We start from the raw sequence: 17,964 nt of genomic DNA, 5'->3' as shown, positions 1-17,964 counted from the left end.
TGGTCTCTAGGGCTGCTGGGCCTTACTGGTCCCTAGAGTCCACCGGCGTGGGGTTGGTTGTGTGGGTCAGGTTAAGGGTGCGCCCGCATGGGCGGTGTTTCTCGGTGCCCTGTTAATGGATGCGGGGAAAGGGCCTTTTGCAGCCCAAGTCTCTGGAAATTCTTCCAATTTGGGAAATGGCTGTTCTTCACATTCCTGTGAGGAGGATGCAGACATGGGCAGGCGTGCAGCCATGTACACCCATCTGGCACCGTGTGTGGCCTCACGCTCAGGACACGAGTGGCTGGTTCGGGGGTCGATCCCGTGACCATGAAGTCAAGGGAGACAATGACTGGGTGCACACAGCGGGGCTGTGGGTGCAGAGAGCTGAGCGATGCTTGTTTGCAGGAAGCGTTGGTTCTCTGATGGTTGAGCTTTAGAGTTTGGTGACTGGCTCTTGGCTGGGTGTTCTTAGCAGCATTGCCCCTTGGTGACCTGTGTGGGCTGCCTGCTCCCCCCGTCTCAGGCTCTAGTGCAGCGGTCGCTAACCTTTCGGACCTCATGGACCACTGGTTGGCGACCGCAGCTCTAGTGTTTGAAGGGGGGGGGGGGGGGGCTCCATTTGGTGGGGTCCTGGCCATCTGCCTCATGTTGCCCCAAGTTCCTGAGCACATCTCTTCCTAACTCTGGGGGACCTCTGCTCCCCTCCTCAGCACTGTCTCCAGAGAGATGGTGTTGCCAGGCAACCATAAGTCAGTCCTTCATTATTTTAGTCATGATTTAGGAAAAGGGGACTGAAGAGAGAGAACTCTCTCTCAATTCAGCCCTGGGAACCCACTTCCTGCGGGGGTAAGGAGTGGGGAGCCCCACATTCCAGGGCAGGCGGGAGTGACCAGCAGGGATGGGGCTCTGGGCTGGCCCATCCAGCCCAGGAGACACCCAGCCAAGAACTATGACCGGCTGCCATGTGCCCAGAACCTGGGTGGCCTTGGGGTAGAAGAGTTAAAGGGGTGTCCAGCGCAGCCAACTCAGTGAGTCCCAGGGGCCCTGACCCCTCCAGAACCCAGGGTCCCTCCAGGGCTCGGTGGCATTGTCCCCACCTGGACTTCCAGTCCTGTTGCTCCCTCCTCCTCACTTCTGTCAGCCGCACAGCCCCAGGGGAAGCACAGCATAAGTCACTGCATCTCGGAGACAGGAGCAGATGGAGGCCGTGGGGGAGGGGGAGGGAGCCAGGTTATGTTTGGCAAAGCAGAAAGCACAGTCCGTTAAGGAAAATGTTTCTGTGTTTAAGCTTCGAGGAATGTTAAATGCCTGGGAGTGATATTAAAAGAAACACAAACCTCCCTGCTGCCAGCTGACCTGGGCCTGTGAGCTGCCAGTTCAGAACCAGCGTCCTCCGAGGGCTTTGAAGTCTGCGGGCCGGGCCCTCAGCTCCCCGGGGTGCAGCGCTGGTGCAGCCCTTGGCCCTCAGCCACAGAGCTTCGGACAGGCCTTCCTGTGAATTGGGGAGCGGGAGGGGCCTCCTCACCAGGGGTTAGCCAGGCCTTGTGAGGGCCCCATCACCTGTGGCTGCCCTCGGAGATACCAAGGATGACAGGCTGGGGGGAGAGCCTGCACCAAGCTGTTCCCCCGTGGCCAGGCCCCACAGACCGCTGGGACGGTCTGTTCCCACAGCTGCCGCCACCTCCCTTCCTGCCACGTGTCCAAGGAAAGGAATCTGGTGCTCGGTTCTGCTCCCCTGCAGCGGGCGCCGAGGATGGAGCTGAAGGTGGCCTGGCAGTAGGGCCGGGTCCTCGGGGATGTCCAGCTGGCCTGCAGAGAAGGCAGGGGAAAGGCCCACCCGGTGCCCCCCTCCCCGCCTCTTTCTAAGTCCCTTCTGGCTCAGCCCCTCCAGACAACAGCCAGGGACCCCACCTCCTAAGCTGTAGGCATTTGCTCCAATAGAGTCTCCGGCTCTGGGTTTGCTTGAGATGGCAGTGGGGCCTGGAGCTGAGGGGCGGGGGAGTGGCGTTTAGTGACAGGCAGATGGCGGTGCTCATCACCAACGTGCGTCCTCAGAGGCCCATTCCCAACATTCTCTCTTGACCCTTGCAACAGCTCTGCAAGGAAAATGACAACCGTATTCTCCCCATTTTACAGATGCGTTCACTGAGGCCCAGGTGCCTCTGCTGGCAGTGCACAGGAAAGGCCACGCTCTCTCCCTTGTGCTGTGTCACTGTGTCCCAGGTCTTCATCAGGGAGTCTCCCGGCCCGGGTGAGGGGCGCTGGCATGGCTCGTAGCCTGGAGGAGGAGTCGGGGTGGTATTCCGCCCTAGCATCCTGCTTTATGACACAGGGTGAGCTGCAGTCCTCTTACCTCTGGGCAGGAGACATGTCTGTCTGGTGCACCTGAGGGAAGCATGCATGCAGAGAGCCAGGGACAGGGACTTACTGTGCATCTGCAGTGCGCCCCGCTGCTCCGAGGGGTGTAGGGGCTGGCCTCAAGGAATCTACCGCCAGTTTGGAAGACAAGTGTATCAATATGTGTCTCCCCGGGGAGAGCAAGGCAGGATGGCAGTGACGATGATGATTACGTCAGAGAGCGGACTGTGAGCCCAGCGCGGGGCTGAGACTCACAGCGTTATCTCAGGGGGGTCTTCAGAGTGCCCTGTGGGATAGGAAAGTGACCCCCGTTTTAAAGATGAGAAAGCTGAGGCATAAAGCGTTCAGTCACGTGTCTAAGAGCAGGCAGCCAGGGGGCAGGGCAGCCAGCGCTGGAAGCAGCTGGACCCGGACCCTTGCCTTGCCCCCCCTCCTCCCCGGGGCTCTCCTGTCTCCCACCGTTCCACGCTAGTAAGAGGGACACGTGGGCCACAGGAATTCAAAGAAGGAAAGAGCCTCATGGGGTGCAGTTAGGGAGGCTTCCAGGGGGAGGTGGAGCAGGAGGGAGTGGAGAGCACTGGATTTTTTAAATTCCAAAAGCAGTGTTTGTATTAGAGAGAAAATTGCAATAATAATAGATTGACCTGAACATAATCACCAACCACCCCACTCCCACTCTGAAACAGCCATTTTGTTCGTGCCTTTTCCCTTCCTCAGATGTCATCGTGCGTATTTTGTATTTTTTCTATTTTCATGTGTTGTCATCACCCCCTTTCTTCTGGGGCCGTATGTGGTCTTTATAATGACCTTTTTGTTGCATTGTCGAAAGTACTGCATCTACTTTGTAAAAGTCATTTTCTGTAATGACCAACACGTGCAGTGCTGTTCGGAGGCTCTTTGTTATTCTAGCCAGGTGACAGGCTCTGGATCAGCAGAAAGGGGAGGGGCGGGCATTCCAGGGGGTGAGGGGAGGGCCTCTTGGCCAGGAGCAGGGAGGCAGGCATGCACAGGGAGTGTCCCAGGAAATTGAGGAGCCCCCCTGCCGTGAGCAGGAGAGATTGTGAGCAAGTAAGGAAGACGGAGAGTGAAGGAATGAGTAAAAGAAGAGGGTCAGTGGAGTTTTAGGCCAGAAGGGATCCTGGAGGGCATTTAATCCAATCTTGGTTTTGGGGGGAGAAGAAACCAGACCGGGAAGGGGGAGTGACATGGCCACGGTCGTGCAGGTCATTGGTGGTTGAGCAATGACTCCAGATTCAGGGCTCCAATCCCAGGCTGCTCATGCTTGGTGAGCTGCTGGGCAAATGAGTGAGTGAAAATACTCAGATGGGACGGGGAGGGAGGAGAGACTTGGATGTCAGTCTGTGACCCTGAGGGGTCACAGTGCGAATTTAGTGTTCGACCCCACCAGCTTGGTGCATTTCTCCTCTGCCCGGCTCAGAGCCTCCCTTTCTTCCCCAGACCTAAGGGGCTGGGCCTTGATTCTCTATCCAGGACACCCCCACCCCCACCCCCACTGCCTGCTGCCTCCTTGCTGCCCCAACCCTTCCTGGCCAGGGAGCAGCTCAGCCAGGAGGCCCCCCTTCTTCCGCCTTGCCTCCCTGGCCCTGGGGGACTCCAGTGTGTTTATCCCAGTCTATTTCCAAGTACTGCTGCGCCGGGCTCCAAATGTGCGGTCCCCAACTGGGACCTGCCCCCTAGCTGACTGGCCTATTCCCAGGGTCTAGCCCTTGTTGGCTGGCGGGCGGAGGGAGAGCGCTCCCCGAGGACCCCACAGCTCAGTTCCTGCCACCGACTCCAGACTAGAGAGGGGGCGAGACCTAGGAAGCTGCCTAAGTCAGAAGAGCCTTTCTGGGCCCTGCTCCCCCATTCCCCAGCTCAGCCGCAAGCCTGGGGACCCAGACCCCTGCCTCCCACCCTCAGCTCTGTTCCCCCCACCAGGAGGTCCTCTGAGCCTCCCAGCGGCAGCCCTCCCTCCATGGGAGCGCTCAAGACCCTGGGGTGGGAGGGAGCAGGGTTCCAGGCCAGCAAGGACGTTCCAGCTGTCCCAGTTCTGGGGTGCCAGGACCCCTCCACCCCCAATTGTGAAGTCAGGCCAGTGGGAGGCCTCGGTCCTCTTCCGTTCCGAAGCTTGGAGCCCGTGTCTGAAGAGGAAAGGCGGGTCATTTTTTTGACCTTCTTGACCTGCCGCTGGGAAGCTCGCAGGGGTCAGAGCTATTAGAAATGGAACTCAGGATGCTGGGAGCCAGATTGGCAAATCTAAACATCTAGACCAGCAGTTCTCAACCTGTGGGTCGCAACTCCTTTGGGGGTCGAACGACCCTTTCACAGGGGTCACCTAAGACCATCAGAAAACACATATATAATTACATATTGTTTTTGTGACTAATCACTATGCTTTAATTATGTTCAATTTGTAACAATGAAAATACATCCTGCATATCAGATATTTACATTACGATTCATAACAGTAGCAAAGTTACAGTTATGAAGTAGCAACGAAAATAACTTTATGGTTGGGGGTCACCACAACATGAGGAACTGTATGAAAGGGCCCCGGCATTAGGAAGGTTGAGAACCACTGGTCTAGACTCTTACTTTTTTATTGTGGTAAAGTATGCCTACCATTACATTTACCATTTTAATAATTTTTAGGTGTACAATTCAGTGGCATTAAGCACATTCACTGCGGTGTGCGACCATCACCACCATCCACCTCCAGAACTTTTTCATCATCCCAAACAGAAAGGTCATACCCAGTAAACAACTCCCACCTCCCCTCTCCCCCACCCCCAGCTGCCACCACGCTGCTTCCTGTCTCCGACTTTGACTCCCAGGACCTCACACCAGTGGAATCACGCAGTGTTTGTCCGTTTGTGACTGGCTGCTTCATTCAGCATAATGTCTTTAAGGTTCATCCATGTAGCATGTGTCAGAATGTCCTTTTTTAAGGTGAATAACACTGTATGTATATACCACATTGAGTTCATTTATTCTTCATGTGTCATGGGCATTTAGGGTGTTTCCATCTTAGGCTTTCTTACTTTTAGGTGAGAAAAAGAGCCTGGTCTCTGAGGATAGAGATTTCATGACCTTCTCTCCAGACCCAGGGGTGTCCCCCCTCCTCCTGTGCCCCCAATTGCTCAGCCCTCTCCAACTGTCGCAAGAGAGCAGAGCCCCACGACCCCAGAACACCACGGGTCAGCATTAGCTTCTGGTTGTGGAAAACAATACACCCCCACCTTCTCCCCCCAGGCATCTGACTCCTTGACCCATCTTTCCTCAGCCCCCCTGTTCACCCTCCCTTCCGTCAGTGGTTTAGATGTGTTGAGCGTGGAGTCTGGTAATCCTAACGCTGTGGGAAGAGCACTGGGCTGAGGGTCAGAAGACTGAGTCAAGGTCCCTTGACCTCCAGGGGCCTCAGTTTCTTCATCTGTTATATGGGCACAGTTGTTCCCACGCTGCCTTCATCACCAGCTTGTTGTGAGGCTCAAAGGATGGCACGTACCTGAAAGAGCTGGTCAGAGCGGTGACACGCACATCCGCGTCGTCACTCATTTATTCAGCCTTTTCTGCGTATGGACATGTGGTGGTAGGCACTGTGCTTGTAGGTACGAGGAGTGAATGGGACCTCCCTGTGGAGTAAAGGAAACAGAAGAGAATTCTGGTCTCTTGGCCAGTGTTGAAGCGGCTTTGAGGCCGGACAGATCACGGTTGAGAGTTAAGTTTCCTCCATTCATTAGTTGGGAGAACGGGATAAGTTACCCTACCTCTCTGAGCCTCGGTTTCCCCAGCTGCACAATGGGCTCTAACGGGTGCTGAATGTGACCGTCACTGAGGCCCATGGCACGGGCCCGACACGGTTCGTACTCGGCTAATGATGACGGCCTTCGGACCAGGGGGCGGGTCCAGGTAGCCTGCCTTCTGACTTCCTGCAGGGAAGCAGCCCCCCTCCCCCCCCCCCCCCCCACCCCGAAGGCTGTTACCTGCCAGTGACCCCTGTGTCTGGGCCGTTGACTGGTGAAGGTCACATCTGTTTTCTTAAGCAGATGGCGTCACACAGCTTTGATGCACTGACATCAGCATGGGCAGGGAGGTCAAGGTTAGGGCCCTCCTTGCCTGCCAGCCCAGGGTTTCCCTGCCTTGACCCCCGGGCTGAGCAGCTCGGGCTGGTCCGCGTAGTGCAGTCAGTCCCAGCGCAGAGCGTGAGGAGCTGGGAACAAGGGGCCATTGTCAGCAGGGGCTGCTTCTGGTTTCAATTACGCTGCAGAGTGAGGAGAGCAGAGACCTGGGCCAGGAGCCTGCCAGGGCAGGACTCAATGGCTTCCCACTCCAGGTCCCTCCCCCTGGCCCCTCAGGGGTCGGCCGCCCCGTGTGAGGGTCAAGCATGTGAAGGTCAAGCGTGCCAGCTCTATTGCCCCAGGAGCCAGGCTCTGGGCAGGGGCCTGCTTGACCTGGAGCCCCTTCCAGCTGTGGTCACCGCAGGTACCCGAGGTGCTTGCTTCCTTCCCTGGTGGCATGATGGGCATTAAGGGTCCTGGATGCCTTCTCCCAGGTGTCCTTCAGGCCACACCGACCGCAGCTGGCCCCTGGGAGTGGCCTGCGTTTGCCTGGGATGAGCTGGGGGAGCCGTGGTGAGAAAGCCTTGGCCTCTGGGGCTTTCCCCTAACTCCCAGCTTGGCACCTCGCGGCCCAGGCAGCTCCCCGCCCAGACCCCGAAGCGGCCATGCTGGCTGGGGCTTTCCAGCCTCTTCCCTAGTGGATGGACCCCTCCCCTCCCCTCCCCCAGCCTGGGCCAGACGTGCACGGCCAGGGAGCGTCTGCCTCTGGGATTCGTGCTTTATGTCGCTGCTGCCCTCCGAGCAGGCGAGCAGGCCCACGTGGCCGCCATCGCCACCACGGTGCCAGCCCAGAGGCCATGGGGAAGGGGAAGGATGATCAGCGGACTGTTCCCCTGCCAGTCTCAGACACGGCCTCCTCCCAGGGCCCTGGTGACTGGAGCCATTGTCCTGCCCTGGCCCCGCCCACCCCAGCTGTTTCAGGCCATTTGTGCTTCAGCATCCCACCTGCTGTCACTCTTCAGGCGGCAGGATGGGGGAAAGCCAGGGGCAGGGTCCCTCGAGGGAGCCCTCCTGCTCTCCGAAGGCTTTCCCAGACTGTAGCACCTCCTCTCCTCTCCTCTCCCTGCACAGCGCCTCCTCTCCCAGGTGTTCCTGATTTGGGGAGCCTGGACTCTGCCCAGGGGGTTCTGCAGTCAGGAAGCATTCCATAGGAAGCAGATGGGGGCCTCTCCCCCTCCTGCCCCATTTGGGAATGCCACCGGCAGGCAGGCTGGACCGCCCCCACCCACCTCTGAGGGGTAGGTGACAGGCGGAGAGGCTGACCCAGGGAGAACCTCGGGGAACAGGAACAATTCATTCAGGCCCGAGAGCACACGGCCTCTCAGCGAACCACAGGAGGGGCGCTGCCCTCTCAGCTCTGGGCCCGGGGCTCCCCGATGCAGGCAAGAGAGCACGTGTCATCCCAGCTCTACCTCCTGATCGCAGGGTGGCCTCAGGTGACCTCTTCAAGTGCTTCCTCTCGAGCCTGTGTATTGACCGAGTCCGCACGGGTGGCAACCCCTGGCATACAGCACGCTCTCAGTGCGGCTGGCTCCCTGCAGGAGGAGCTGCAACTTTGTCCTCCCAGAAATCAGACTGTTCCCCAAGGAGGTCCCACTTATGGTTTTGTTTTTTCCAAAACCTTTGAGAAAAGGACTTAGCAGAGGAATTGCCAGGGATCTTCCCAACCGAGGGCTGAGGCTGGACATGAATGCTGGGGGGCACCCCTTAGCTGGGCTCTGCCATCTCCTCACGGCGGGGCTGCAGTCTGCCATGGCCCCTCACTGCTGTAGCCTTTGCTGTAGCACTCGGAGTGTGGGCAGTGGTGACACGTGGTGAGGGGCTGACCTCCAGGCGCAGACTTCTCTCCACAGGCTGGGACCGGTGCAGCCTGATCAGACCCTAGGAGGTAAGAGCTGAGCTGCTCTGGCTTTGGGGCCAAGGTGACCCAGAAAACACAGCCTGACTTGATGAGATAAGTGTCATCCCATTAGAAGGCCACTGAGGGGACTCGCACCAGCAGAGCCGAGGCCCAGCGTTTTCCCAAAGCAGAGAGAGAAGTAGATAAGACCGGAAGTTTCCTTTAAAAAGCCCCTAAGCTTCCCAGCCTTCACATCCACTCCCCCCCGAGGGACATCGTGGGCCAATGGCCGTGGTCAGGAGAAACAGCGGTTCTCATGAGAACTGTCCATCGGAAATGCTCAGAGTCCATCCCCTTGGAGGAGGGTCAGGGGTTCCAGATTCTGCCTGCAGAGCTTGGGACTACTGGGAGGCACCGGCAGCACCCCCAAGGCAGGGGCGGTGGACAGAGGAGGTGAGCAGATGGGGCTCCAGACCCCCACTTCAGCCAGGGGCCGCTGCTTTTACCCGATTGGGAGGCAGGGAGACTTTGGCATGTGATTTCATTTGGAAGGAAAGGTGGGGTGTGGCCTTTGCTTAAAAAAAAAAAATTAATGACTGTTTGTTTGGTTCAAGCTCCTGTTTTGACAGGTGTGGACACTGAGCCCAGAGAGAGAAAGTAGCTGCCAAGCCCACGGTGACCCGGCAGGGCTCGTGCCCAGGCTCCCTGGCTGCCAGGAGCCGTCTTCTGCTCACTTGGCGCTTGCAGTGGAGTGGAAAAGAGTTATTACTTAGTCTTAGAGAAAGCAAAGAGCATGGAGCTCAGTGGACCCTGACCTTCCAAACCCTCCTGCCTGAGGCTGTGTCTTCAGCACGCTGCTGTGCTGGGAGACCCCGGCCACACCATGTCCTCCCTGTGAGGAGGAGCAGGCCAGGAGCCAAGGGGGTCCGAGCATTGGGCTGGCCAGGAGTGATGTCCAGGGCTTGTGTAGGGAAGGATGGATGGACATGTGGTGGGTGTGCTCTGCCCACTCTGTCCCCGGGTGGGTTTGTTTTAGATAAGCAAGCTGTTCCCAAAGGCTCAAGTGGATTTTCCATCCACTTCCATGACCGATGTGCCGTGAGAATCATGGGGATTGCCAGGGACATGCCATCAGGACAGTGCTGCAGGGCACAGCTCTGGGCTATTTCAGCCGCTCCAGTCCATCGAGAGCCTCCACGCACCCACGAGACACCAGCTGGGGCGGGCGGGGGTGGGGGGCGGGGGGGTGGGTCGAGTGGAGAGGGAGGCTGTGTGGGGAACGGTGCATGTTCTGCCCTGTGCCATGAAGCAGCGCAGGTTTTGGGGAGATGGGAGGATCGCAGTGCACGTGGACAGACTGGGTCTGGGCTCTTTAACCCTCACCCGTGGATATGTTTTTTGGATTTTTTTTAAAATCCTCACTCGAAGATACCTTTTCCATTGATCTTCAGAGAGAGTGAAAGGGAGGGGGAGAGAGAGGAAAAAAAAAAACAAAAACACAAAACATTGATGTGAGAGAAACACATGGATGGGGTGCCTCCTGCAAGCACCCCTACAGGGACTAGGGCACCTGTCGCCAAGGGATGTGCCCCGACTGGGAAGCAAACCTGCAACCTTTCGGTGCACAGGACAGCACTCCAGCCCACTGAGCCACCCACCGGGGCACAGCTGGCTTTCCATCTTAGCTGCTCCTGTCCTTATACCAGTGGTCGGCAAACTGCGGCTCGAGAGCCACATGCGGCTCTTTGCCCCCCTGAGTGTGGCTCTTCCTAAGCCTTAGAAGTACCCTAATTAAGATAATAACAATGTACCTACCTATATAGTTTAAGTTTAAAAAATTTGGCTCTCAAAAGAAATTTCAATTGTTGTACTGTTGATATTTGGCTCTGTTGACTAATGAGCTTGCCGACCACTGCCTTATACCATGCACCCCTTACACCTTGAGCCTACTCCAGAACCTGCCCCGCACCCCTACCCTGGGCATCCATTTAACTCTTTGCCTGCCACAAGCATCTGTAGACCAACTTTAAAGTCATTTTTTCTTGAGAATTTTCAACTGAAAATATTTGAGAACACCCGAATTGTAATATATTTATTTTATAATATTCATTGCAAATTGATTTTTTAAAATTCAAAATATCATGGCGTGTGGGGATGGTTTCCGTTTTGAACGTGTGGCAGTTAACTGATTAAAGCCACCAATAGCCACTTATCTATAGAGTTGAGGTTCCAGAGCTTAGAGAACTACATCGCCATACACAGCTAGCTGCAGGGTCCGGACCTGGGGAGTTCTGCCTGGGCTGCCTCGGGAGCCCCCTGTCGCTAGCATTCTCTCCTTGGCGGGGCGGGTCCGTGGGGAGGTGGCCACCGCTCGGTTTGTCAGCGTTAGACGGGCCTGTTCAAGGTCCTCCCCACCAGGCAGTGGTGGGTGAGTGGCAGTGTAGCTTGTAGGCCCAGCGCTGCCGTTGGTTGCTCAGTGACTTCGAGCGAAGTGTTCCTGTTCCTGGGCCTAGTTGCAGCCCTTGAACGTAGCAGACATTCAGAGAGTTGGGCAGATAGAGAAAGCCATCCGTGGGCCTTACTTTCTCATTCCCGGAAGAGCTCTGCCTTCCCCACATGCAGGTTTTCATTAGCATCCGTACAGAACGCGGTGAGAACACAGGTTAGGAATGCAGGGATCACAGAGCCAGCCGTCATACGGGGACTTTCCCACCTCCGTTTCTCACAGTTCTCCTGGGGCGTGCCACCCTCCGCCCTCCTCGCCAACTCGCACACCCTCTGCCCGGCCCGGTTCCTCTGGGCTCTCATGCCCGGCCCGCCCTGCTGTGCTCTCAGCACGGACTCTGAGCCGGTCTTTGGGCAGGAACCACGGCGGGCTCCCTCTCTGCAGCCCTCGCAGCCTCAGACCCACTTTGCTCTCCACCACCACCTTGCCTCCCAGCTCTGCTCCCTCGGGGTCTGCTCTATGCAGGCGGACCCCAACCACATTCCTCCCAGCCCTCCTCCTCCTCAGCACGATCCCCGGCTCCCCGGCTCCCAGCTCCAGCACCCAGACTCTCTAGGGACACTTGGGACTCTCCCTTCCCCCCTTACTCCTGACTGTCCTCACTGGGGTGCCTGTGGCCTTGCCCTAGCTGGTGGCTCAGAAACCCCTTTTCCTGGCTCAGTGTCATTTGACCGAGGACAGGGACAGAGAATCAGGGTTCTGTTCTGGGCCTGAGGGAAGATGAAGTCATTCCAGTGGGAAGAAGGAGGTCACTCCAGGGAAGTGGCACAGCAGCCTGAAGTTCTGAGAAAGAGCCTTCCCTCTGTGTTCACAGGCGGGAGGATTGGCCTGGAAGCTGTCCCCACCCCCAGCTGTCACCCAGGCAGCCTGGTGGCAATCTCTGCCTCTGCCTCCCACACGTCTGAGGCTGCATATATTCCCTGTTGACGTTTTTTTTCTTCCGTGATGCCACTGCTGATCACTTTAGCCTGATTTTACCTGTCACAGCTGTGCTGGGTGGCTGGTCCTGGCCACCCCAGGTGTATACCTCTCCCTGGGGATAACCCAGGGTCCTGCCTGCATCTCCTGAGGCACAGCCCCTCTCATTCCTCTGGCAGAGAGCCCGAGAAGGAGACGAGCGAGGACTGGACAGTCTGCTAGGAATGTTTTTAATTCCAAAGGCAGTGACATCTGTTCGTGTGGGCCTTACCGCCTAGGCTCTGTTTATGCAGACAGGGGGCCCTTGCATGTCCTCAGAGGCGGGTCCTGCCAGGTGTGGCCGGATGGAGGGGGTGCATAGAGGGGAGAGGGGATGTGGTCACTTCCTGGGTGGCCAGGACAGCCCAAGCCTAGTCCACTCAGCAAAGATAAAGAAGGGTCCCTGGTGGGCTGGAGGGACCAGAACTCAGACAGCTGCTTTTGAGGAACTTGCTGGGAACATTTGTCTTATACAAACCCCCGCCTCCCCCCACCCCCCGTAGCCTCTGCTCCTAGACCATCGACTCCAGGAAAGACTGAGTCAGGCTTCGGGGGGAGAAGGCACATTTGTGCTATCCCCAGAAAGAGCTCCCAGCCCACAGGGAGGAAGGGAAAGATGAGCAGCTCAAGGGAACAGCCTCCTGACAGCTACCCATCTGCTGAGGCGCTTATGTCACCATGGAGACTAGTTGGCCATCTTTCATCCAATCAGAACTGGCCTTACCCAGACAAGTGTTGAGCCTGGGGTTCCTAAGACAGACAAGCGCAGAGCTTTGGGAACAGGATCTAGTCTGTCCCCCTTCTCCCACACACCTGCAGATGGGGGGCAGGCACACCCTGCGCAGCCTTCCCCCAAACTGCATCCTGGGAAATGTGACCCAAATAGAGGGAAGAGGCCTTAGAAAGCCAGCGAGGGGCCAGTTCTGAAGTTTACCAGCCGGTGGTGCCAAGCGCTGGTCATGTGTCTGTCTGTTGCAGGTGAATGTGGTCAGCAATTATAATGGCGCCTTACCAGCCAGTTACACAACCAGCAGTTGCACATTCGCTGAGGGATGCAGAGTAAAGCTAGGGCAGGTGGCTTTTTTCCACAACTGTTCAAGCCACACCACCCCTCCTCCTCCAGGAAGCCTTCCCTGATTCCCTCTGGCTAGAAATTTTCTCTCCTTTCTCTAGACTTTCATGGCTCGTTATCTGTGCTGTTCTTACAGCATAAGACTGGATTTCTTGAGGGCAAAGACAGTGCTTTGCCCATCTGAGTACGACGTAGGGTAGGGGCACAATTAATACGTGCCAAATGCCCGGATGCCTTTCTGCCTCCTGTTGAGAGGTGTTTAAGCCCATGTCTCTGCTCCTCTCTTGGGCTGTAAGCGTTGACAAGTGCAGGCTTTTGAATAATTTCTGTGGTTCCTCAGCTCCTGCCCCAGGCTCGGGCACGTAGACCCTCAGTCAAGGCCTCTTGAATGAAATGAATGGGATGAAGAAATGAGGCCTGCAGTGGGTTTTGTGGCAGACGGAATGAGGAAGCTGGCTGGCCCCCACGGGGCTGGAGAAAGACTGTCTTCAGGGGTGGCACCCCGGTGGCCTGGGAGAGGCAGGTGAGGGATGGGGCAGGAAGGGTGGCTCGGGCCTCAGCTGGGCAGGGGACACGGGTGTGCTGCTGCCTCTTTGGGGCTCTTCCCCTCGCCCTTGGGTGCTGGAAAAGCTATGTGGCTCAGTCCGTTTAGCTGCGGTGGCTTTAGGCAATTTAAGTTCTGGTATGAAGAGGCTCTGTGCAGCCTTGGCAGCCCAGCCCGTCCGCACTGTGCAGAAGCGGGTGTGGAGTATGGAGGCCTGGAGGAGATGGGGCTGGCCTGGGTGCCCTGGAGCCCCCCCACCCACCCACCCCTCCAGAGCCCAACAGGGCCCAGGACCCCGCCTCCCCCTGCCAGGCAGAAGGCAATGCAGGACCAGATCCTGCCACAGGGCAGTGAGGTCAGCCAGACCTCTGTTCATGGCCCAGCTTAGCCTTGGGCGCGTTGCTCAACTTCTCGGTGTCCTTATTTTCCTCGGGTGGAAATGGGAGTGCCGGTACTTCATAAGGTTGGGGAGCACTGAGTGAGCCAGTCCATGTGCAGGTTTAGCGTGGGGACTGTTGCATAGTAAATTCTCAGTGAAGGGCGGCTCTCACTGTGATCGGGTTGGCTAATCTGCAGTGAAGGCGCCACCCCTGCCTCCAAAGGCACCAAGGGCTCTGATGTTAAACCTCTGGCCTGTGTGCTGGTTGAGGCCCAGCAGGGGTATTCCTGAGGCCAAGGGCTGGTTCTGTGCCCTGACCCACCCGCCTGGGGTAACCAAGAAATGTCCTGACTCAGCTCTTCTCCTGAATCCAAAAAACCAGCCACATTTCAGTGAGCACTCCCGACCACAGCCGCATGACCTCACAGGAGAACTTGACCTCCCTGAGCCCCCGTCTCGTTGATACTAAAACTGGAACGATCACACCAACATCACAGAAGGTGTGAGACTTAAATGCAATCAGATACTTGAAAGCCCTTTGCGTGGGACCCCGCTCATGGTTGGCACCATGAGGATACTGGTTTCCTCCCGACCCCGAGCCTCGCTCTGCCGTGGTGTGCCGTCCCGGGCGCCTCTGGGTTTGCACCCTAATCATTTTGAGCTCAGGCCTTTCTCTTTTCTCTGGAAAACGTGTATGGGAAGTTTTTCCAATGCTCTACTTTGTATTGTCACCATGCAAAACGGTTCACTTCTCAGTCTTTGGCTAAAACATTCACCAACTTGATGGCCAAAAACAAGTCCGTACGTCTCTAGCTCCCTCGGCACCCAGCGCCGACAAAGTGGCTGAGTGCCCCTTGGCCAGTGGGCATCCTCTGCCCCTTACAGCACAAGCCTTTTCGGGGTGTCTCTGGCCCAGTGCACAGGGCGTGGTTAAAGGTGGCCGCGTGAGGAGCACCTCTTGTGAGCACCAGAGACCAGTGTCACCCTTGGCTTTTGCTCATGTCCAAGGAGAGAGCCCACAGCAGCCGAGCCCTCCTTCCCGACTCGGGACCTTCCTCATGCTTTACCTTCTCCACGAGAGGTTTGGCTGCTGGTACATGCCTGCCTGGCCCTGTTGAGGGAGGCACCTTGTGGCAGGAGTTGGGGGTAAGGAGGCAGACCTCCAGGGCCACAGCTTCTTTTCCAGGACAAAGGACCGGCAGTTGATGGCCAACACGCAGCTCCTGGCCCTGAGCCCCCCCACCCCCCACTCGCCCCTCCTGGCTCCGCCCAAGCCTCCCTCCCCTCCGGGCCCAGGGAGCAGCCTGGCGGTGAAGGGGTTAACCGGGATCCGGAGGCGCGGGGACTGGATTGTGTTTAGCTGCTTGTCAAACTTTATTTAGTAGGGGCCGGCGGGGGAGAGGCAGGGTCGGCGAGGAGGAGCCCCAGCCTGCCAGGAGTTAAAACCGGGAGGCTGGGTTTTTGGAGGGGGCAGCCTCCAGTGCCTGAGTCACTTCCTTCGGTGGAGGCGGGGACCTCCCCTGGACGCTTCTCCCGGCCGGTCTGTGGCGCACGCACTCGCACTCCGGTGCTGGGACCAGGGACCAGGGACCAGGGACCAGGGACCAGGAGGCGAGCAGAGAGCCCCAATCGGGCTCCCCGGCAGCCTCTCCTCTCCGGGAGGAGGGACAGGGGAGGAGAAAGCCTCGCCTCGCACCATGCGCTTCCCGGCCCCACTCCAGTAACTGTGCCGCCGCTGGGGGCTGCGCGCCTCGGGCGGACAGACGCGGACGCTCCCTATCCGCGCTGAGCTCCGGTGCCTGCGCCGCCGCTGTCTGTGGGCCGCCGCCGGCATGACCGACGTCCTGCCTCAGCCCGACTGCAGCCTGAAGGCGGTGTGCGAGCCGCTGGAGCGCTGCTGCCTGGAGCCGCTGGAGGAGCCGGGGAGCAAGCGGCCCCCCAACACGGGCGCCCGGCTCTGGGGCCGTGTGCGCAGCAAGCTGCTCCGCCAAAAGGTGCTGGTGGGGGACTTGCGGGACCGGAGGGGGTGGACTAGGGCGACTGAGAGAGGGCGGGGTGCTGGGGCCCCTGCGGGTGCCGGGCGCTCTGCCCCTCCTTGTGGAGCGCCATCCCAGCTGCTGCCTGACTGTGGAGTCCTGGGACAGACCTGGGGGCTGCTTTAGGTCTGCTCCGTGGCCTCAATTTGATGATGAATGCTGGTTGCTACCCCCGCCGCTGACCCTGGCTGCTTTCTCTGCCTCAGGGAAGGGGGGTTGTCTCCTGTGGGAGAGGATTGCCCGGCTCCTTTCTGAGTCCAGGATATGAACAGACTAGGCAAGGGACTCCTGGGCACCAGTGTCCCCCCACCCCCACCCCACGGTGTTCATCCAAGACCCTACCCCCTGTATCCAGTGGACATTGCTGGCTGCCCCTATGCTGAGGGGCACTGACAGTGGCACCTCAACGCCATCAGCCGTGGGAGGTTTCTGTGTATGGGACTGTCGCATCCTTGCCCCCCAGGGAGGAGGGATCTGGCGGGAGGCAGAGCCGCTGCTGAGTCTGGGGTCCATAGGCTGCCTCTTCAGGGACCACCCAGCTGACTGCTGGCCCAGTGCCAGCCAGGCACCAGGCAACTCAGTCCGTGTGCCGGGGGTTCCTGACCCAACGGGCAGTCCAGAGCAAGCCGAGCCAGGGAAGACTGCCCATCCTGCTTGCAGCCCCAGACCTGGGTGGGGATTAAAGTCGAGATAGAAGCTGACTGTCTGCAGCTGGGCAGGCTGCCTCGGTGCTGGCTTCGGGCCCTGGCATCGGGCGTCCGAGGAAGAGCCAGACGCAGGGCCTAGCACACAGTCAGTGCTTGATAACTGCAGACAGATGAACTGCCAGAGCAAGGTGTCCTGGTGGCCAGAGCCCTGCCCTGCAAGGTAGTCACAGGGAGGCTTTGATTGGTCTGCGTGGCTGACGGGGAGTTGCGAGCTCTCCCGGACTCAGAAGGGGGCCCTTTGCACAAGTCCTCGCTGCCAGCCAGCAGAGGTTCCTGGCACCTGCCAAGAGGAAGTGCTCTGGGGCCCATTGGCTCCAGGTCTAGTTTCTTCCCCTGCCAGTGAGGCGCACTTGACCTCCCCGAGGTGACATCGGTCCTGGAAAGTGCTGGGCCGGGCAGCAACCTGAGCTGTCCTGCATTGGCCGCTGGGTCACCTTCAGTCTCTCTGGGGACCAGGCTGGCAGAGCCCTGCTGGCCTCAGCTGCTACCAGAGCCCCTCTGTGCTGAGGCAGCTGTCTGTGCCCGGCAGCACGGAGCCATCCCCCCTGCACCCCTTCTCCCCAAACCCTGCTGAGGCCAGCAGATATCAGCCCAAAGCTCCTCATCCAGTCACAGACCTCGAGGTTGGCAAGAAACTGACCCAGCAGGAGCCTGGCACGGCGCCAGCCAAACAGAGCCCTTCCGATTTACCTGCACCTTTGGGGAGGTGCCGGGGGGTTAGGGAGCAACTTTAAACCCTAAAATCCCACACTTTCCTGGACTTTTTATTCTCTCCCTGTGTGTCCGTGACTGGCAAAGCCAAGAGGCCACTTCAGGAATTCCTCAGCGGGCTTTGCCTCTGGGGGTGCCTGTTGGCTCCGTGTCTCATGGTGCTCTCCGGGCGAGAGTGGTGGGCCAGCCAGGCGCTGGGCTGCTGAGCGGATTGGCATCAGTGCAGCTGCAGGGTGGCTCTGGCGCTGGGATGCTCTGTGTGGCGGGGGATTCGGTCTCCCAGCCCCCGTTGGGTGGCAAAGTCTGTCGGTGTCATGGACACGGGGTCTGCACCGTGGACGACAGGGACGTCCATCCGCCCTCCTGTGCCTGCCGTGCTGTGCCGGGCTGAGGGGGGGCAGGCCTTCTTGTGGAGCCAGGCCCTCTGCCCACTTCCCTTCCCGGCTGCATTAACCTAGTTTTTATTTATCTTCTATTTTTTGGATCAGGTAGCAGCTTAGGTGGGGTGGGAGAAGGGTGCCAGGGACTGCCCAGCCTGGCAGGGGGGGCCGCCTCAGTAACTTGGCACTAAGGATTTGATGTGGCGGATGTCCCAGTCACCTGTGGCCCTCCTGGTCCCATTTAACCAAAGATGAAAGGCGGGGGGGTGGGGGTGGGGGTGACTCATCTGGGGCCGCTGTGCTGGGGCTGGAGAATCGGGGCAGATGGAAAAGTCCCAGGACTCACCTGTAGAGCCTCTGGCCCGGGGAGTCTG

General features: G+C 58.5%; 1 protein-coding gene across 5 annotated transcripts in view; it reads left to right on the top strand.

Moving 5' to 3' along the window:
• ABR (ABR activator of RhoGEF and GTPase) overlaps window positions 1–17,964 on the top strand; it is a 188,960-nt gene that overhangs the window by 147,757 nt on the left and 23,239 nt on the right. Inside the window, exon 1 of one of the 5 annotated variants that reach the window (XM_070393450.1) lies at window positions 15,339–15,750. The exons of the other annotated variants lie outside the window; for them this stretch is intronic. Within the exon in view, the coding sequence (XP_070249551.1) occupies window positions 15,589–15,750 (162 nt within the window). The 5' untranslated portion in view covers window positions 15,339–15,588. Of the gene's footprint in view, window positions 1–15,338; window positions 15,751–17,964 lie in introns of those variants that run through there. 5 annotated transcript variants of the gene reach the window in all.

Source organism: Myotis yumanensis, unplaced genomic scaffold (genome assembly GCF_028538775.1).
Source record: "Myotis yumanensis isolate MYYU_CA2020_CCGP unplaced genomic scaffold, mMyoYum1.0.hap1 SCAF_16, whole genome shotgun sequence".
Taxonomy (NCBI): domain Eukaryota; kingdom Metazoa; phylum Chordata; class Mammalia; order Chiroptera; family Vespertilionidae; genus Myotis; species Myotis yumanensis.
Note: the sequence above shows the minus strand (reverse complement) of the source record. Positions and strands in the feature narration are given on the sequence as shown.